Raw genomic sequence first — 22623 nt, 5'->3', positions numbered from 1 at the left:
TTAGTGATTACCGCTGTGTCCTCCACATGAAACCTTGTGTCCAGTGTGCATCGATCAGACAGGTATCCAGCTGCCTGTTACGTTTGGGTTTTTTTTGGTTTTTTTTTATCGTCAAGTGAAACTTCAGACTCTGCTGTCTGTCAAATGTGGTCTCTGCCAGTGACATGGCCAATCTTTGACATAATGCTCGACCTGTCTCTCTGCAGTCCCATGAAGGGGCTGTCATGCTTCAGCAAGCCGGATAATTATTTCCCTCTTATCCCTCCTTGCCAGGGCCAATCCGAGCCTTCAATAGAAGCTGGGGCCTGCATCACTTCCCATTACTTCTTACCGTTCCTTTTCTTCTTCATCTCTCTTCTTCCATCTGTTTCACTTCACCTCGCTCTTTGACTTCAAGACTGCCTTTTTCCTCAGGCTGTCAGTATATCATTCTTTCTTCTTCTGTATCCTCTCCAGTGACAATCAATCCTTGCATTGGCAGAGTTGATGCTTAGTGTTAAACATTTGAAAAGATTGCAATATCAACATCTTTATGACATGGTGCGCTTTGCTTATTTGATGTTCCCCACTCGTTTGGCAAAGCAAACATGCTCCTCCTTTTTTTACACTGCCTCGCCGTGCCGCTGGCATGAAGCAGAATTACTGAGCAGGATAGATTTTAAGGAATAAAATGATTTTGAAAAACTTTTGGCTTTGTCTAAAGTTGGAAAGCTGTGTTGTGACTGAGCTGTTTGCCTTTTTCATCTCAGCAGGATATTGCTTGTTTGTGTAAACATTAGACAAATTATTGCTTTCCTTTTTTATCATTTAAATGTAAATATGTATCAGTGTTCTCCAGTGACAGTTTGATAACAATATTTTTGCATTGTAAGAGGGGAAAATGTTTTCCCTAATTCTAAGTTCAACATGGGCCCTTGCTGATGTAGTTCTTGCATTCCTTTTGGCTTCCCCATTACCAAAAATAAATATTGGGTAGCTAAACTTGATGGGTAGAATCTGTGAGATGCAGTATAAATAAAAGATTAACTACATCATCTTCACAACACCAACATCAGTCCAGTCACACCAAGAAAAAAAACTAACAAGTCCACCTTGAATTTGGAAGCCAAGCATGTTAACCTATGGCCCCTGGGCTGAGCATTGGGCCCCCAGCAGATTATTAACAAATAAACAAGACTTTCCAGAACAGGTGATGATGGTGCGGGCTGTCTCCGGTAGATAAGACTGAACAATAGCCCTTAATAGGCCACAAAGAGACACACACCCATCTCTAGCCAAGCTTTTTTTTTTCTACTATCTGCTTTCTGGTAACAAAAGAAACAAGATTCTTTCACATTTCTTTCCTGCGGAGAGATTAGCAGCGCTTAACGGGGGTATGAAAATGTGTATTTTTGTGATAATTCAGCAACATGCACACAACTCGTGAGGAGCAGCGTTGCAGAATGAGGAGGAGTACAATGCATTTGTTGTCCCCTGGGTTAGACTTTGGAGGAGAAAAGTACATCATGTTTGTTTGCTACAGTATTTGCAGCATCGGCTCTACAGAAGTGGGAATGAAGACCTTCTTTAACATGCAGTTTTTTTTGCTTTCCAATCCCATCTTTGTATTTCGGTTAATACAGGTGACCATTGATGTATAATTATGAGACATGCCTGTGCCCATAACAGCCGTGTTTTGACTGTTTATGAAAATGTGAATCCAAGAAACGTCTCAGGAAAAGCGGATAGGTTGATGTGAGCATGTCAAATTGTCTGGGTTACATTTCTTTCTTGTCCTAAATGCAGTTAGTGGGCCATATAAAAGAAGGCAGAAAAGCCTGTTTCTCCTGTCAAGGCCTTTTTTTTCTGAAGCAGACGGAGCCTTGGCAGGGTATTGGAATGCCAGCAGCAATGATACTATTTTCCAAATTTTGAATCATTTTACCTGCATCTAGGTAGAAGGCACCAGCTCCTGCTGTAACTCTGGAAGAACACACAAAGATCCCTTAAAAAGAACGAGCTGGCACATTACACCTGCTGCCTTTAAGCTGAGCTCTGATGAAAGAAATCTACCCCGCTGCCAACTTAGCTCACCTGAACTGAGCGCCTAAAAGGAAAGAGACTGTTCTTCTTTAACAGGAGGTAAAATGCTTCTGAGTGTGATGCTGGAGATTTTAGGTGGATTGAAGCATGCAGCGCTATTTCATACGTTTAAGCTGGATATCAGAGACGCTGAAAGCCTAAATGGAGCAGAGAAGTGTAAGACTTTTGATTGGGGGCAGGTATCAAACCAAGAAAACTGACCCTAAATGTGGCTCCCATTCTTTTGTGCAGCTCATTATTGAAAGATTTTAACCCAATATAACCTGCTACCTTGTTGTAAAGGATGTATTTTCTTTGTATGCTTGCAGTATTCATGAACACAACCAGACAGTATGCTTATCAAAAGCATTTAACTGTTTTTGAAAATTAGTGGGGTAATCCAGGAAAGAGTGATGCATATATTTTCGCCGTTTCTGCCCTTGTGTCATCATCATCAGTGGAAATCTAAACTCTGGGCACACTGAAGTGTCTCTTAAAAGGATTATGAAGCAGTTTCTGTTGTTATAGTACAGATCTGTGATGTCTTCTTGAAGCAGCCAGAAGTGGAGCACCATTTTTGTTTGTTTTTTTTGCCTCTTTGCAGCTTTATACTCCTACCGGGAGAATAATGCGCCTTAGGTTGAACTTTCTTGTAACAAAAGGACAGTATGAACACAAAGAACAGCATGCTTAAGAGAGACATGTCATGTTGAACCAAAGACCAAATAAAACAAGCTCACTGCAAAGCTCAACTTGGTCCTTCTCACATCCATATTTCTAGAAAACGCTTTTATATTTGTACCAGGTGACATAAATCATGTCTTATGTAACCTTAATGTATATGGGTGTCAATAGGAGATGCATGAATGGATGAAATATGGTTCTTCCCTATAGAGACAGAGCTGAAAAATGAGCTGTAGATATGGTAAGAATGGAGTCCTTGTAGGCTGCAAAATAGCATTTAAATCTCTGCTGCCCCCAAGTGGGGCACCATGTAATAAGTGGGAGAGAGTGTGGGTGGGACACCAAACAACTGCGGTTGAAAATGCAAACTTTCAACCACTGAAAATGTTATGCTGCATAGTCTTATGTATGAGCCATCACTGTGATGCCATAAAGTGCACCCTGTGCAGCTGTGTTCTCATGTTACATGAGGAGCGATCTGACATCACTGTCATATTAGATATATTCATCCTATTGTTAATGCACTGCTCATGTCATGTGCTGGGCTTGCTGATGATAAGTGCATTAAAATATAATACAGTTTGCTCACTGGTCTTTTAGCTAATGTAGAAGATGTTTCCATGGAGTTCTGAGCACTGAGCTTAAACCCGTTTGGAGTCTTTTGCAGGTGGTGAGGCTAAAAGTTTGGATTCATCTACATATACTGAAGTTAGGGAGACAGTTGGTTATATTTAGGCATCATTCATCTCACTGCTTTCATTTATCAAAAGTTCTGATAAATTTGTGGAGATGCAGCCAACTTCTCAGTATGGGCCCCAACTGCCTAAGGAAGTGCTGAATAATAGGCTCACACACAGGTCATAAGCCAGGACATCGCTGGATATACCCTGGAAGAACATAGAATATACATTCACCAGCCAGTTTATTAGGTACACATATTCAATTACTTGTTAACCCAAATAGCTAATCAGCCAATCACATCAGCTACTCAGTGCATTTAGACTTTGTCAAGATGACTTGCTGCAGTTTAAGCCAGCATCAGAATGAGGAAGAAAGGAGATTTGAGATACTGCTGATTTACTGGGATTTTCACACACAAGCGTCTCTCGAGTTTGATTGGCTACAGCAGCAGAAGACCACACCGGGTGCCTCCTGTCAGCTAAGAACAGGAAACTGAAGCTATATGTTCACACAGACTCGCCAGCACTGGACAATAGAAGATGGAGAAACGTTGTTGGTCTGATGAGTCTCCATTTCAGCTCCACATTCAGATGCTAGACTCAGAATGAAAACATGGATCCATCGTGCCTTGGATCAATGCTTCAGGCTGCTAGAGGTGTAATGGTGGGGGGATATTTTCTTGTCCCACTTTGGGCCCCTTAGTCCCAATGTGGCCTGATTTAACCAGCACAGCCTACCTGAGTATTGTTGCTGACCATGTCCATCCCTTTATGACCACAGTGGAGCATCTTCTGATGCTACTTCAACCATGTCGCAAAGCTCAATAGAATAAAATACAGTTGAAAGCTTTATTGTCATAGCACTGAAGTACAATTAAATTACAGTGCATCTTCAAATTGTGCTTATTTTAAAAAATGACATACATACTTATTGATAATCAGATAATCTCCAGCTGCTTTCTTGACCGTGATAATGAGTTCACTGGACTCCTACGGCCTCCACAGTCAGCAGATCTCAGTTCAATAGAGCAGCTTTGGGATGTGGTGGAACGGCAGATTCTTACACTCTGCACACACAGATTCTGGTCATTACAATCACATATATGTGTGTATATGTGTGTGTATTAAAAGTTCACCTTTTTCATCTAAAGTTGTCAGTGCTGTTTGCAAGTATCTGGTTGTGCTTCAGCAAAGCCACAGTTAAAACACACACATACAGCAGATTCCTACCAGCTCTGTGGTATCAGTGCTGGAAACGCTAATGAACAACGTGGATCCCTCGAGGCTTTGCTTTGGACTTAAGAATGATGGTTGATTTGCATTTAAAAGAAATGAAGTACTTTTACACGTTGATAACAGTGTGCTGAGCAGCGTCGTGTAAAAACAATAACATCAGACGATGAGCTTCCTCAGGGCTTGCATGCACTGGGCATGCATCTTCAACTTTTAAAACAGAAGAAAATCTCTAGAGTTTGGACAAAGCTAAAAGACTTACTCAGAAATGATTAGGGATATCTAAGCTTTTGCTTCTTTGAATTGAAGCTTTGAAGTGTTGGCATCACTGGTGAATGAATGTTCGGTGATGGTCGGAGAGGCCGTAGGCGCGGACTGGCAGCCACGTCTCCGTCAGCCTGCCGGGCAGCTGTGGCTACACACGTAGCTTACCATCACCAGGTATGAGTGAGGAGTGGATGATTAATGGATACACTATGTAAAGCGCTTTGGGTGCCTTGAAAAGCGCTGTATCAAATCCAATCCATTATTATTGTTATTATTACTATTATTAAGCATTTTCTCACTAGTTTCCTTATAATTTCTGCATCAGTGCTTTGCTAGAAGCCGTTGCTTTCAGCGTAGCCAGTAACGACTGGTTTATTTTCAGACTAATCTAACATAAGAGTGGTTTGAGTGATGCTTTTAGTTTACATGTACAAAGAAGATGTTCTACACCCCAAATACACTCTTCACACACTCACTGTCAATCCTGGTTTCTGTACCAAACGAATGGATTTCTGAGAACACCGTACCTTGTTTATTTGGTTGTCGAGGATCCAAAAGACTATTTTTACCTCTGTCTCATCCATTATTTTGGCTCATTTCTTTTCATCTCTTCCATCTCACATTGGAACATCTGAGTCATGTTCTCTTGTCATACCTGTGTTTTCCCCTTGTTTTTCTTCTTTTTTTCTCATTCCTGGCCACATCCCTGCATAATAAACTTAATCAGCATGAAACAGTTCTCTGCTTGCTCAGTTTCCTGCACGAGTCTTTTTGGTACTGCCCACATGCCCACACCTGTTTCTCTCTCTCTCTCTCTCTCTCTCTCTCTCTCTCTCTCTCTCTCTCTCTCTCTCTCTCTCTCTCTCTCTCTCTCTCTCTCTCTCTCTCTCTCTCTCTCTCTCTCTGGGTTCTGTATCGTTCTCTGATGTTCGTAAGGTGATGCTCATTTGGATAGCATGTCGAGGACAATGCCATGGCTGTCGCTCTGATAGCTATCCAAGTCCTTGATCTTCTCTCCCTGTAAACATCATTACCACACATGGAAAACATGCACATTCACAACAGGCACGCACACATGCACACACACCCCCACAAGCTGCTCATCTAAATCGGCGCTAACAGATTAGCAGTGATTATAAACAAACATGGAGGATTAATCCTGTGTGCTCTAAGTCTACTTTTCCACTGAGCTAGCCAGGGTAATTACCAAGTGCTAGATTGTTAGTGTAACCGCACACACACACATACACTCACACTGGCTGCCTCACTTCTCTGCTTAGTGATATCACTTTTCAGCTGCTCATTTGGTGAGAAAATTTAGGACATCTTCTACAAAGAATTTGCAAGACAGCAAAAGTAAAGATGGTGCAGGTTTGGCAGGTTTGTCTTTGGTAGCTGTTGGACAGAAATTAAAATTTTTATTTTAGAGCACCTACATCTTAACATATGCAGCTCCTAGCTAACATATGGGGCATTTTTCAGTTGGTTTTTAGTTTGTTTTTTTTTACTACATGTGGTTTATTTGAGCTTATTGTTGTTTGTCATTTTTCTACTTTCCTTTATTATTTTACCTCACTGTTGACACTGTTGTCAGCAGCGTGTATGACCTACTGGGCGAGGACAGGCACCACTCATGAACATTTAAAGGTTCAGACACAGCCCGTTCTCAGTAGCGCTCACTAGAGTCATTTTTTGAAAGGCTGAAATTAAGGACCAAGGCTGAATTTGGGGAAATACACTTTGAAAACATTGTTGTAGGACCTCTGACACCGATTTTTTCCAATTGAGGAAAAAATGTGGAACCTTTAAGTAGCTTTTATGCCTATGTTGGACGTATATAACTACATTATGGGAATGGTATAACATACTTGCTTAACCTCTTGTTGCAAGCTACTTTTTTATTGCACACAGGTGGTAAAAATCTACATATTGTGTAACTGTGAGGGATTGAGCATTTTGTCAGAGAACTCCGGGAAGTCTTAGAAAACTTGGATTGTATTTACCCCAAAATTCAGTGCATACAAAATCCGAGAAGAATTAATAAGTAGGTCTATAAAAATTAGTAACTTAACAACCAAACTGAAATAAAACTAAAACTGAACTGACAAAAGCCGACCTAACTTGTTTAGCTGTTTGGCCAAAACAAATAACGCACATAGGGGAATATAAATTGGATGTCATTAAAACAAAAAACAAACTAAACCTAAAAGGTGTGTTTAGGTTTTTTAACCAATGTGTGGCTAAAGCCATCACATTAATCATTTGTTTGATTGTTTTCTTCTCCCCCAGGTTGAAGCCATCCTGGTCAACATCTTCGGGGGCATCGTCAACTGTGCCATCATCGCCAACGGCATCACCAAAGCCTGTCGAGAGCTGGAGCTGAAGGTCCCGCTGGTGGTCAGGCTTGAAGGTAGAATGACAATTTAATGCGTGCAAACACAAAGAAATCTGTGTTTTAGTCTCTTTTAAACTCTTAGTAAGCTGCTCCCAGCTGACACTCCCACTCACACAGTAAACAATCCGCATCACCTCCTCTCATAAATGCAGAGCATTGATCTCCATCTAGCCTGTTATGAAAGCTGTTTACCTTAATGAGGATTTCATGATGCTGGATAATGATACTGGCCTCAAAAGCCACAACATGGAACCGAGCTCGCTGCTCTGTCCCATGTCTCTCATTTATGACCAGTGTTTGTCTTGCCTCTGCCTTTTTCTACCTAAAAACTTCCACACATACAGGAAAGGAATTACGCCAGTTATATTTTGGTGCGTAAAGGTTGAAAATGACTACAACTAATTGAGCATTTAGCTCATAGGTTACAGAGATTACAGCTAGTACAGGCAGCTGGTGCAGGTTCGAATCCCCCTCTGTCTCTGTGCCCCTCTGCTCCCCAGCAGCTGTGTTGTTAAGGCCTCTAGAGTGAAAATATCTTTCAAAAAAAGATGTTTTCCTAAAGTTTCACACATCCACCTCACAATTAAACACACCTCCTCTGGAAATGTTGAGGTTGCATAGTCAAACACAGAATTCAGGAAGAAATAAAAATTAAATGGATTTCAAAGGTTATTTTAGTAAAGTGATTAAATGCCTATAGAAACAGTTTTTAAAAATATATTAATTTTTTCTGTCATTTTTTTTCCCCCACACATTGCCCCTTTAAGATCACAACTTAATTTTGATCTTAGATATTCTTTGCTGGAGTCCTTGTTTTAAACTTTGGAGCCATTGTTTTGCGTTGTGCTGTATGATCTGGAGCCTATCCATCTTCATCGCGGCCCAAATGTCCCAGTGCAGGAAGAAGGGCAGTGCATTTCTCATACATGTCACACTCTGCTGCAGCTGTTATTAGCAGCAGCCAGAGTAACAGTTGAGACAGCGCTGATTGGCTCACCTTTCACCTGTAAATGCTAATGAAACCTGTTCACTGTGTGTGTGTGTGTGAGAGAGAGATGGCAGCTGTGATTCTCGGAGGGATGCAGCCAGTTAGTGGTTAGCTTAATTGTCAAAGTCCAGCCAAGTCCAGAGTAGAGGGCAGGGAAATGTGTGTGTGTGTGTTAGCTCTCAGCACTTTGTACTGTATGTCTTCACACGTATTGTATAGTTTGTAGGTCAGGTGTGTGTGAAGGTGCAGCAGCTGAGAATGGATGTTGCTGCTTGGAGGAGAGTATAAAGAAGGAGTAGTAGTATAAAAGGAGTAGTATAAAATGTTAAGTTTTCTTTATCATTTGTACTACCAGTGCTTATTTAGAAGAGCTTCAGGTGTGTAATTTTGCCTCCAGTCACACTTTTTTTTTGCTTCTTAAGTGATTCTCCACAGATATGTAGTTTAAGATTTAACTAAATAATTACAGTTCAAGAATAAAAAATCAGTGTGAGATGCACATGAGCACCACCTTTTCTCCTCTCACTGATTTATCACATCTAAACATAAAACTGTTCATGAGACAGAAGACACACACATGCTGACATTTGTTGTCATAAAAGCGACTGGACGGGCAGTCGAAACAGATCCAGCATTACAACACGTTTCTCACATTAGTCCGTGTAATTCAGCCCGACTCATCAACAGTCCAGAAGGTCAGCGCCGTTGGAAGGTCCAACCACGTTTTCCTGGCCGGGGTCTAATCCAAGCTTTAGTTGTGGGTCATTACATCCTGGGCTGCAGTCTTGCGGAGAGGATTGGTTCAGAATCAATCAGCTCAGCTTGCTAGGCCGACTGCAGGGCAGTGAGAAGGGCCCAGCGCTCTTCAACAGGATCAGAATGGATTAACAGGCACACTTTTAATTGGAAAGGCTCTCTTAAAAGGCCGGGGCTGATTGCGCTGGCAGAGAGTTATGTATTCCCAAACGTGGAGAAAAAGAGCCATGTGGTCTAAATGCTGTTAGGGATGTATTAGTTGATGTAAGAAGTGAATGAATCTAAAACTGGCCTAAAGCTCCGGCATTAAAACTCATGTTTATCCATTGCATAATCATGCCATAGATTCAGCTCAGAAAGGAGACATGGACACATTTATGCACACCAATATTTATTTAAGCTATGGGTAGGAGGGGATTCCTGAGGAAGTGCAGTACTGCCCTCTTTGGCAGCACTGTGAACATGGACATATTGTGTTGTGAGGATGTTGTCTGCTTCTGTGGGGAAAAAAAATCCTCTTTTAAAAAGTCGTCAGGGTCCAGAGAAAAGGGTAACTGCATTCGTTTAACATTGTTCCCCAACCTATTGATTTGCTCAGCCATTCTCCAACTGTCTGTGGAAGAGTAAAGGCTGCCTTATCTTCAAATTTATCCCTTGGTTTAATTAAAAAGAGATGTGAGATCTTAGAGAGGTTGAGATGGCTCCTTCAATCTTGACAGCATCATTATAGCTTAAACAGCCATCTGCTGCAGTTGTAAACATAAACAGCACATGTGCGTAACAGTTGTGCTTTTTCACCAGTCCAGACTATATATGGGGTTTTAGTTATCAGATGCCAACTTTTTCTTCCCTTTTCTCACCTGAAATATCAGCTTGGATACTTTGGGTCACGATATTGAATTCGTCAAATACAGAAAACAGTTGTTTCTGGACAGAATGAGACTCTTGTCACAATCAACATCAAGAGACCAGGGATAGGCATTTTAGGTGACTTTTTAAGTCGGCTAGTCAGACCTTTCAAAATTGATTCGTTGTGACGTCATAATGACATCATCAATAATAAATTGAAAAAGTACTTAATCTTCAAATGGAAATAGTAAAACTGATATTATTTGTATATTGTGTCTGATCCATACATGTATGTTTTTTTTACTTATATATAAGCAGGTAGAGAGAAAGTGGGTCAGGGAGACTTCTGGATCGAACATGGTCTAGCTGTGGTTAAATGGCGGCTGCTATACCAGGTGAACTAAACATCGCAAACACAGAAGCATTCAGAAACAACAAAACCAGACTTTCCGTCTGTTTTTTTTGCTCTTGCAGGAACATTTCTGAGGGTTTAGTAACCGTGCTGCTCTGCTCTGCTGCCTCCACTATTGGAGAAAACCCCGACAGAAACCAGCTAAACTTTCCGCCTCCAAACTGAGGTCGGGAGGCTGAGGTGAAGTGACCCCTCCTGGGCGGAGCTGCAGCTAGCTTCAGGGTTAGCTCCCTTCACTTTATCCAGCACCTAGCTGCAGCTAGCTTCAGGGTTAGCTCCCTTCACTTTATCCAGCACCTAGCTGCAGCTAGCTTCAGGGTTAGCTCCCTTCACTTTACCCAGCACCTAGCTGCAGCTAGCTTCAGGGTTAGCTCCCTTCACTTTATCCAGCACCTAGCCACAGCTAGCTTCAGGGTTAGCTCCCTTCACTTTATCCAGCACGTAGCTGCAGCTAGCTTCAGGGTTAGCTCCCTTCACTTTACCCAGCACCTAGCTGCAGCTAGCTTCAGGGTTAGCTCCCTTCACTTTATCCAGCACCTAGCCACAGCTAGCTTCAGGGTTAGCTCCCTTCATTTTACCTAGCACCTAGCCACAGCTAGCTTCAGGGTTAGCTCCCTTCACTTTATCCAGCACCTAGCCACAGCTAGCTTCAGGGTTAGCTCCCTTCACTTTACCCAGCACCTAGCTGCAGCTAGCTTCAGGGTTAGCTCCCTTCACTTTACCCAGCACCTAGCTGCAGCTAGCTTCAGGGTTAGCTCCCTTCACTTTACCCAGCACCTAGCTGCAGCTAGCTTCAGGGTTAGCTCCATAGATATATATAGAACGCTAGATGCCTTATGGCGGAGTCTTAAACGGCATCACAGGTCGGCCATCTTACCACAGGTTCGCTTCCTGGCAGAATCTGTTGAACCTGAGGTAAACCAAGGTAAGGTCAGTGATATGCTGAAACATTATTATTCTTATCTCGATGAAATTTTGACGGATTTACAAATGGTTGGATTTATTAGAAACAGTATTAACGTGGTTATAATCCTGGATGCTTGGACATGTTGAAATCGCAGATTTTCTCTTCAGAAAACGGTTTAGTCAACGTTGTGTATGGCTAGGCTGCTAGCTAGCACCTAGTAATTTTACGTCGAAGTCAGAGGCAGAATTGGTGTTTCTTTTCAATATAACTAAAGTTGCACATGATTTTCAATTTGGGTTTGGTTTGTTTAAAACATCTTCCATTCTTATTTCTACAGGAAATTTGTTTTTCAAAGAGAACATGCCGGACTTTTGTGCAGCTTATGGCTGCGCTAATCATCGTAGTCTTGACACAAGAAAACGAGGCATTAGCGCAATGTGGATGTTGGGTCTTCGGACACCGAGTTTCAGCTCCTAATTAAATATTTCTAAACAATGTGTTTCAGACTGGTTTTCTATGATTTCATATATGTAAATGTAAATTATACTGTACATTGAGGACATTTGATAATGCTGAAGGTTACCGTTTACTGTTTATACCAATATTAGTGGTATTAACCCTTTCAAGCATGAATTATAAGAAACAGTGCCACATGTTTTTTGCATACAGTATTTTACTTCCAGAGACACATACAGTGATGCTTTTTTATTTCTTGGTCATATTTTACCTTATTTTTTAAATGTATTTTGACAGTTTATTCAAAATTATTAATTAGATAAGCTTTTCATATTTATATTATCTGGCTATTCTATAAAAATATGGCTATCATTTTTATTTTCCTGTTTATCACTAAAGAAAGTTTGGTTATTACAATGTATGAATTTACATATATAAATATTCATTCTAGAGTAAGTGACAGTGTATTGCATGACTCACTGATGTCCCCTGAAGTGGCAAAATTACAAATATCCACCCAAGAATATACTAGAAAACAGCTGTCAAATAGGTGTCCACCGTAGTGGATGCTACGCATGAAAGGGGTAAATTTATATTGTGTATTCTGTGATTATGGTACATTATGAGCATGCATTATATTGAGAGGCGTATGAAGTATTGTCAGAGGTGGGTAAAATGTTCAGTTAAGTTTATCCCCTACATGTATGGTCTCAAGGCCTCAATTATTCAAGTATGCAGTGTCTACAGTATATACATCTGTGTACAGGGTGGGGATTTCAACATAGAGCCTTTCTTATAGCCTATTTGTAATAGGAAATATTAATCTACCTGTTTCATAACATTATTTTTAGGACATAATCATTAATAACAATTGAGTATAATTATTACATCCACCCATGTTTATAACAAACCAAACCGTTTGAAAATCTGTTGAAATTTGATCAAGTTATGGTCCTCTGAAAAGTACTTTTACACTACCAACAGCGTTATGGGTGAGAGAGCTACCTGTGGTAAGATGGCCGCCAGGCACGGACGTTCGACTTTGTTGGCTGGCAACGCGGACGAGGCATCTAGCGTTCTATATATATCTATGGTTAGCTCCCTTCACTTTACCCAGCACCTAGCCCCAGCTAGCTTCAGGGTTAGCTCCCTTCACTTTACCCAGCACCTAGCTGCAGCTAGCTTCAGGGTTAGCTCCCTTCACTTTACCCAGCACCTAGCTGCAGCTAGCTTCAGGGTTAGCTCCCTTCACGTTACCCAGCACCTAGCTGCAGCTAGCTTCAGGGTTAGCTCCCTAGCTTCAGGGTTAGTTCCTTTCATTTTACCTAGCAGTGGTGAAGTAGATGCGGGACTCTGCTGGAACTAAAAGGGCTGTGTGGGGTTTATTGCTAAAGCTTGTAGCGAAACATTCACTGCTACACAGGTTTCTCTCAGCAAACTTTCTCTGCTTCGACATCCCCCGCTCTGACTTAGACCTGCCTGGGCGTCACACCCAGAGTAGTCAATGTCTGTCCAAAAAGTTGTTAGAAGTCAGTAAATGACATTGTCTTATTTGCATAAGCAACCAGATACATATAATTTTAATCGTCACTGCTAAGAAGAAGAATAATGTAGTGGGAGAGGCAAAATGTTATGAAGACACTCCAAATATGTTTAGAACAGAAAAAAAAACTTTCTTCTGTCAGTATTTTCTTTTGTTTTTTTTATTTTTCATTAAGACTAATGTGGTTTTTAATTTGGGGTCTACGACATTTTACAGAACTTTTAACTTTTTAAACGTTTTTGTCCACATTCTTCTGATAAGCATTAATATCTGAAGTTAAGCCAGGCTTGGAGTTAGAGCTCTGTCATTTTCAGTCTGGTCATGGAGCAGTGGTGAACATCTCCTGCTCTGACTGCCGCTGGAAGCTGGGATGGACGCTGCGTGAGGGACAAGCCTCTTTGGAGTGCTTCTGGTAGAGGGAGGGCCCTGCAGCAGCACCCGCTGCTTATCGAGAAGAAGTAAAGAATACATGCTTTTACGTCTGTCTCCAAAACAGCAGAAAAAGTCAGTTATATGGCAAGGCACTGAGATAAAGAACAGTTTTAGATCCTTCTAGTGTCATCCAAACATTAAACATGTTCACTATTTCTACTGATCGTTTAGTCGTGCACATCCCTAATAGAAACTTAAGATCACAAGCTCAAACTTTCAGTCCCAGAGATGCTATTTCGACTCTGCTGGATGTAGCTGTAGCTTGTCTTTCTTAAACAGCAGTCGAGACAGTTTAGGAGACGCGAACACTTCGATTAATGACCGACCAGAACATCAAAGGAGAAAGCATCTGCTCTGCTGAGCAGCAGCCTGCTCAGAAGCATTTGATGTTTGACACGTAGCAGCAGGGTTCATTCATTTTGGACTGTGAAGGGAATACTCTCGCTGCTAGACGCTGATTATTGTAAGGATTAGCAGTCAAAGCCTGAAACTGTGAAATGCCATTTTCATAACAAGAGTTTGAGGTCACTGAGTTGGCAAATAACTTGTAGTATTTTTGGTTTGGTTGACTTAATGTTTGGTGATATTCTGTAAACCGATTATTATATGACTTAAAATGTGTGTTTGTAATGCTTAATTGTTAGGTTCTTTGTTTTTTCTTTTCTTTTTTTTCTTCAAACCATTAAACAGCTGTTATTTAACCTTTTTTCTTAGTATCAGTCAGTAGAAGTTAAATATAAAATGCTTCTTATTTTAGAGCCATGCTTAGGTTTTGTCTTAATATCAGGCTCAGATTTTGTTTATTCTATAATAAACCTTTTTTCTGAAATAAGATTTTCTTCCTGTTTATTTGTTTTATAAATATAAATTTAAGCTTTTAACCAGCTTGAGAAAGGATGAAGGAAATAAATTGAATAGTTGAAAAGGCTGTGATCACTTTTATGTTCGTGTGTATTTGTATAATCAGAACTGTTCAATGTCTCTGATCAGCAATGTTTCTTTTTATCATTACGCTTCTGTTTTTCCTCCATTTGTGTTGTTTCTTCTTTGTTTTTGTATTTTTTTTTTTTTTGTTTGTTTTTTGGAGGGGGGGGGGGGGGGGGTATATGTGTGTGTGTGTGTTATGTGCCACGAGACTACAGAAATTTCTCTATTATCCAGCACATTCAGGTCATGTGCTTTTGTTATGACATTAAACCCCTGATGCCAGTCTCATTATTTTATTTCTTTTTGTTATTTAATGTAGATATTTATTTACTATTATTTATGTATTTTCTAATAATTTATTTTTATTTATTTACTTAATATTTAATTTCTCTCATTTTGAACTGGATTTATTTGGTTTTAGAGGGAGTGGTGGCCTAGTGGTCGCAGAGGTGGGCTTGGGTCTGGAGAACCTGAGTTTGAGTCCCTGTTGTGCCACTGAGCCGTTGAACAAGGCCCCTAACCCCTCCTAACTGCTCCCCAGGCGCCAAAACATGGCAGCCCTCTGCTTTCTTATCCATCTAGAGATGGGTCAAAAGCAGAGCTGAAATTTCCATTTGGGATTAATAAGTAAAATGATTTATTATTTTTATTTACAGAACTGTAAATTCTGGGCTGGACTAGCGACATGTCGGTGCTGCCTCTGTCCTCGTAACTGCTGGGACGGCCTCCAGCCCCTAAGGGGAATAGAAAATGGAGAATTGTAAATAAACGTAGGTGTTAAAGGGTTAAGCATGTTGATTTGTCCCTGTTACACAGTTAAATTAATCAAATAAAAGTGAAAAGTGAAGAGATCCAACTGAGACCCAGAGGACAGAAAATACGAAGCTTTTCATGTTTTTGTCCTCCATCTCGCCCTTGATATAAGAAACGATCACAACTTGAGCTTTTCTGTATTTGTCAGAGAGCATTGCAGCAGAAATGTGGTGTAATGTGTGTGTATATGTATCACATGGCTCAATAAGGACTAGTTTTTTGTTGGTTTGAGCTGTTGAGAAAAAATCACCTGATCATCTTTCAGCAGTTTGGACAGAAATTGTGAAAGTTCTGGTGGAATAGTTTTAACTTTCAGTCTTGCATTATTCATTCTGGCTCCATTAACCCCATTTTCTGCTGAATGGAGGCAAGAATTTTCTTTTTGGTCCCATTTTATCGTCATTCTTAAAAATGAATGAACCAGAATTTCATTTTAAAGCACAAATGCTGCTTGATGTGCATCTGCCTTTTGTTACATGCACGCATCTGTGTTACATCATCCACTGTGTGGTCCCATCCAGACGGAGAGTAGGTCTCTGGCAGCACCTAGTGGCTGCAGGTGAACACACACATAAATACGCTTGGCCTGCTTGACACACACACTTCACATGCATGGGCTCGGTTCCTGCTGCTGCGAGCTATCAGTGCTCCCTACCGCTCGCAATGGAACTGCAGTTAGTTGTCACGCACACACGTGCAGAAAACGAACCACATAAATGCATGACTCTTCTTTCACACTCCCTCAGATGTGTTATTTCCCCCCCTCAGACTTCACATGAATAACACAGGTAGCACAGATGCATCATCTTAACACTGCAGCACGCACCACTGTTGCTCATTAATATGTATGATTTAAAGGGGTGGAATGAAATAGCAACACATGCATGTGTTGTTTACTTTATTTTGATCCTGTATGCATTTTCCATAAATATATTTGTCTTTTATGAATATTTTTTACGTGATGTGTTGGCTTTAGAGCCCACATGGCATCCTCCCCTCCTGAGTTTCATCTGGTGTTGTTTTAAGTTGGTTGTTTTAATCATGTGATAGATCGGCCTGTCGGTGTAAGTGGGCATCCATCCGTCTCAGTGCGGCTCATGGATCAGCCTGTTGAACGTAAAGCACACAGCACCGCTCATCTCAGCCATGAGGTGCTCGTACAGCCGGAACACCCTCTGCCGTTTGATGAGAAAATGACTGGGACACCCTATCCACTGTTTATGTGCCGGAGCAAGGTCTCTTCCTGCTCTTATTCTAATTAATTACATCATAGAATTGATTGTTTGGAGTGCGAGCTTGCAGAAAATGTGTTTGGAATGACTTATTATATGGCTGGACAAAAGAGATGAAATATTAGGCGTTAAGTGGCGCTGGTAATAGAATTCCTCATGAAAGGTCTATTGATCCGGGTGGCCAGGCCTCCAGAGAATTCACATGTCATGCAGTTTTAATTACACGCCAGCTAGGAGAGTTGAGGTCAACCTGTAAGCATCTGGCACACACACACACACACACACACACACACACACACCCCTCCAGTCATTTAGATTTAATCAGAATGAATTCAGGGAGATGCTAATCACGCACAGACATTGGAATAACACTGCAGCCCACACACGGCAAATCATTTGTCTGATCAGGTATTGATCTGCTGTTTAAGAAGAAAAGTCTGAAAAATAAGTGTCAGAAAGATGTCTGAGCCTTTTTCAAATCTGATGGAAAAAGCTGCCTGCACGATCCAACATTTGGTTTAATATCCCGATGATAGTTGGCACATTTGATTAGTTGTTGCTGTGTTACATCAGAGGCTGACTCAAGAATAGTTTTTACACATATTTGAAAGTATATGGCTGTAACCCAGCGGTAGAAATAAGGTAACAGACATATTGGGGATGATGTGAGGTTCAGAGTCTGCTGATTTCTTCTTGATGAGGTCTATTATTTCTGCCTCCTTCCTGAAACTATATAGGGGAGACTGGGGACAGTTGCAACAATTTTTTAATTTCTCTCAGTTAATCAGAGACCATTTGGATTAGACGTGCCAACTTTTTATATGTTGAACTTACATCTGTCTACTATTATCCCATACCATTTAAAGACGAGTACATATGACATATCGGTCACAGTATTTATTTGAATGGAATAAGTCAGATGTTGCAACTGACCCCAACCATGGGGACGGTTGCAACACCAATCAGGGAGGGTTGCAACATTTTAAAAATACAGTAAATTACCTTTAGTTTCGTATTTTGAAATTATGTATGGTTTTACAATATTGTTTTATGATGATACTTTATAAAATTAATCAAATATTAGTGGAGTTATGTTTGTTTATGTGTGGAACAAAGGCCTACCTTGGGTCAATGTGCAGATGTTACAGATGCTATTCAATCTCTCCATATTTAATTGTTAGACAGGAAGAATAGAAAAATTTGCAATGCAACTTTTACTGAACATGTATACATTGTACAAAACTGCAACTGTATAAAAACAGATTTTTGAACCTTGGGTTTCCTAAAAGGTGAACAGATACCCCAAAATGACACAGCTTATAAACAATAACCAACCCTCATTCCCCCAACATTTCTGCTGGCTCAATGATTTTTTAACTGGTTCATTCTGAGTCACAGTTGTGGCATGTGTAAAAATCACCTCTACCTGTGCAATCTTTATGTGCCCAGGACTTGCACATCCAGCATTGCAGCCACACTTCCCTGGATTTCGAGTAGCTTTCCAGGCACACAATGCAGACATGCAGAGTCTGACTCTTCTCTCTTTCTTTTTGGCTGATTTTTTGTTTTCTTTACACTTGTCTTTGTGGTTTTCTTTTCTCCAATTCTCGTTGCATACTGAATACCAACATAATACATTTAAAATGATTATTTATTATTATAATTATTATAATATACTATTATAAATTATTAAATATATTATTATATTTTAAAAAATACTGTTGTGTGGTCTGTTTTGATATGGCTGCTTAGGTTGGGGACAGTTGCAACAACTTGTTGCAACTGTCCCCAACCTGACAACTGTGACAGAACATCATTTGCCAGCTAGACACACTGTCCTTGATGCATGCTAACAATGTGACTTAGAAGTCAACAAAACAATGATTCAACCTAATTAAGTTTTGATTAATTCATACAAAAGGCCAGGACAGTATGACAAAAACATAGCAGATGAAAAAGATTACTTTCATACCTCCAAAACAAGTTTTTTCCATAAAATGAAGCAGCAGATGTTAAATGTGACATCTGTGTTTCTGGTGGGGGGAGGGTCTACCTGAGCATGTGCAGTATGAGTGTTATCTCTCTGGCATGTTTCTGATTGGAGGAATAAGACTTGTTGCAACCGTCCCCTGTTGCAACTGACCCCACTCTCCCCTACCCAAAATAAAATTAAGTATAGCTTCACAACTACAAGGACTGTATGTATAATTTTGGTCTCTACAGAAAGCTGAGACATGTGAGATTACAATATAGAGTCAGAGTAAATTTACCTAGAACACAATAGAAAATGAGTAAGGAATGAGTAAAGTCATCCTAGGAATGTGTAAAGCCATCCTAGGAATGAGTAAAGTCCTCCTAGGAATGTGTAAAGTCATCCTAGGAATGTGTAAAGTAATCTTAGGAATGTGTAAAGTCATCCTAGGAATGTGTAAAGTAATCTTAGGAATGTGTAAAGTCATCCTAGGAATGAGTAAAGTAATCTTAGGAATGTGTAAAATAATCCTAAGAATGTGTAAAGTCATCCTAGGAATGAGTAAGGTCATCTTAGAAATGTGTAAAGTCATCCTAGGAATGAGTAAAGTAATTTTAGGAATGTGTAAAGTAATCCTAGGAATTTGTAAAGCCATCCTAGGAATGTGTAAAGTCATCCTAGGAATGTGTGAAGTAATCCTAGGAATAAGTAAAGTCATCCTGGGAATGAGTAAAGTCATCCTAGTAATGAGTAAAGTCATCTTAGGAATGTGTAAAGTAATCCTAGGAATTTGTAAAGCCATCCTAGGAATGTGTAAAGTCATCCTAGGAATGTGTAAAGTAATCCTAGCAATGTGTAAAGTAATCCTAGGAATGTGTAAAGTAATCCTATGAATGAGTAAGGTCATCCTAGGAATGTGTAAAGTCATCCTAGGAATGAGTAAACTAATCTTAGGAATGTGTAAAGTAATCCTAGGAATGTGTAAAGTCATCCTAGGAATGAGTAAGGCCATCCTAGGAATGTGTAAAGTCATCCTAGGAATGTGTAAAGTAATCTGAGGAATGTGTAAAGTAATCCTAGGAATGTGTAAAATAATCCTAGGAATGTGTAAAGTCATCCTAGGAATGAGTAAGGCCATCCTAGGAATGTGTAAAGTCATCCTAGGAATGTGTAAAGTAATCTGAGGAATGTGTAAAGTAATCCTAGGAATGTGTAAAGTCATCATAGGAATGAGTAAAGCCATCCTAGGAATGTGTAAAGTCATCCTAGGAATGTGTAAAGTAATCTGAGGAATGTGTAAAGTAATCCTAGGAATGTGTAAAGTCATCCTAGGAATGTGTAAGTCATCCTAGGAATGTGTAAAGTCATCCTAGGAATGAGTAAAGTCATCCTAGGAATGCGTAAGGTCATCCTAGGAATGAGTAAGGTCATCCTAGGAATGAGTAAGGTCATCCTATGAATGTGTAAAGGCATCCTAGGAATGTGTAAAGTCATCTTAGCAACGAGTAAAGTAATGCTAGGAATGAGTAAATGTCTTAGGAGGAACTGTGCTGCAGAAGAATCTAAAAAAAGTGAAGCAGTTTCCAGGTGTTTAATATTTACACTGGTAAATATCTCAGGAATCCATCGGCCGAAGATCATGATGGACATCAATCAATTCATCTCAAACAAAAGCGGAGTCACAGGAGAACGCATTAGCAGTTTTTAGAGCTTGAATCAAACTTTTCATCACAAAACATCAAAAGTAAGACATGTTTTTTGGTCCTGGCTGCTAGCTCCAGAGTTTCTGTCCCACCTGCTGGGGTTTGAACTGCGTTTGGTTTGGCATCTGACATCTGACATCTGACCAGATGTTTTCTTTCTTTCTTTCTTTCTTTCTTTCTTTCTTTCTTTCGTTCTTTCTTTCTTTCTTTCTTTCTTTCTTTCGTTCTTTCTATAATCATGTGTGAAAACTGCAAATACCAGACAAACAGCTGGATTTAGTTGGTTTCCAGCAGTAAAGGGGGATATCTGCTTCGTTTGACCTTATGCTCCATTCTTCTTACCAACCACCTCCTTCACACTCGTCCCCCCCTCGGTGTCCTTCCACCCACCACGGCGCCCTGTGTTGTGACAGGACTGTCAGGTCTGCGTTTGGCTGAGCAGCATGCAGCGCTGGGATGCAGCCAGTTCAGCGTGTGGAGCCTCGGGGCTGAGCCCAACGTCTCCGGGAACCTCTGTGTGCTCAGTTCCAGGTCCACCGGGGGCGTGATCATCAGCGTGTCACCCAGCACCTGCTACCTCTGACCTCGCTGCAGCCAGGGGAGCATCCACACACACAAAATTGCCCTTCTGCCTGTTGTTCACAGCCGCAACCGCTCTCAGATCAGCAGCTGAATGCGCCACCGTTGACCCATAACTCCATCCATCTGTCTGTGTGCATTGATTCCTCCCGAGGAACTCTTTCACACAGCCTGGTTTTTGAACATGGGTGCAGATGGCAGAGCAGCTTCAACCTTGTTAAAATGTTTGTTTTTTTGGTTTTTTTTTTGCAGTGTGATCTGACAGTGTTTCTGTGTGTCTGTTAGGAACCAACGTCCACGAGGCAAAGAGGATTCTGACTGAGAGCGGCCTGCCCATCACTGCTGCCGAAGACCTGGACGACGCTGCCAAGAAAGCTGTGGCCGCCATAAAGAAGTAGAAAACTTTATTTAGATATCATCAGGCTTTTCTTACACATGCACACCTCAAGCCTTTCCTCACATAAGCCTTTTTTTCTTCACATTTCTGTCAACTAGCAAAGATTTTTTTTGTTACATCATCCATATCACATTTGTGAGGAGGCTCTTTTTTAAATTCTGTATAATTTTTTTAAATGTAATTACTTTTTTTCCATTAAATTTATAATAATTGGGAGAGAATCACACAAATCTCTCCAGCCTTCATGACTTCTAGATTGAGACCACCACTTTGTGCATTCCATTCTCCAAAGCAATACGCTTTATTTCTCCACACATGGTGCCATTTCTTTTTAGAAAACTGAGCAAAAGAAGACAGTTTTGTACATTAAAGGCACAGTACGGCGTAAGCTGGGACTCCTAGTGGATCTAAGTGTGACTTAAAGCAGGGATGCCCAAGTGCAGCCCTCAAGATCTACTGTCCTGCAACTTTTAGAGGCATCCCTTCTCCAACACACCTGCATCCAATGAATGACTCATTACCAGGCCTCTGCAGAGCGGAATGACACGTGGATGAGGGAATTCAGCCATTTGAATCAGATCTGTTGGAGAAGAATTGCATCTAAAGGTTGCATGATAGTGGATCTTGAGGAGGCTCCCCTGCTCTACAGTGTTTAAGTTTGCATCAGTCCGTCTGTATCATTGTGCAAGTTAGAAAGCCTTATCTGAGTCTCATTGATGTCCCTCTCTGATCATGTCTTATTTAAGTGCTACTCTGATATTCAGTTCATCTTCCTCTTTAATATGTGCCTGTTAAATGAAGCCTAAAAGCTTTTGTAAACTGAAAATGAATCAAGAAAAAATTGTTCTTATCTTTTTTAATAATTATTAACTATGTATATTGATATCTTAAATACAGAATGAAATCTATGTATATAATCTAAGACATTAAAAACAAATATTTCAAAGTGACTTACTCATGTTTGTCCAGTGCCCTCGGTGCAAAACTGCCAACAGATAGAAAGTTAGGAGGTCAGCAGGGATTTCACTGTTTTTTTCCAGAGCAAATTTATCTGCAGGATCCAGTAAAAGTGATGTTGGTGTGAGAAGAGAGACCCTCAGCAGTTTGTTCGGTTGTTTGCCCTTCAGCATCAATGCTGTGGACTCACAGAGCAGCAGAAACACTTCAGCCTGGCCACCGCGTTTTCCAAATAACTCGAGCTGTGTTTGTATTATGCATGTCAGGGTGTCTGTGCAACATGTTTTTTGATTTGAAACAACCCATGTGGTCCAAAATACAAAAAATTCTGTTTGCCATCATAAATGAGAAAAGGACAGCTGGAGATTTTCATGTTTGAG

General features: G+C 40.5%; 1 protein-coding gene across 1 annotated transcript in view; it reads left to right on the top strand.

The window, feature by feature from the left end:
• Nucleotides 1-22236, top strand: part of suclg2 (succinate-CoA ligase GDP-forming subunit beta) — a 133049-nt gene extending 110813 nt beyond the window's left edge. Inside the window, exons 10-11 of the mRNA XM_041980250.1 lie at nt 7215-7335; nt 21175-22236. Coding sequence (XP_041836184.1) covers nt 7215-7335; nt 21175-21287 — 234 coding nt within the window. The 3' untranslated portion in view covers nt 21288-22236. The remainder of the gene's footprint in view (nt 1-7214; nt 7336-21174) is intronic.
• The last annotated feature ends 387 nt before the right edge of the window (nt 22237-22623 follow it).

This window comes from Melanotaenia boesemani, chromosome 3, assembly GCF_017639745.1.
Source record: "Melanotaenia boesemani isolate fMelBoe1 chromosome 3, fMelBoe1.pri, whole genome shotgun sequence".
In the NCBI taxonomy this organism is placed as follows: Eukaryota; Metazoa; Chordata; class Actinopteri; order Atheriniformes; family Melanotaeniidae; genus Melanotaenia; species Melanotaenia boesemani.
The sequence above is the reverse complement of the archived record's forward strand: the minus strand, read 5'-3'. Positions and strand labels throughout refer to the sequence as shown.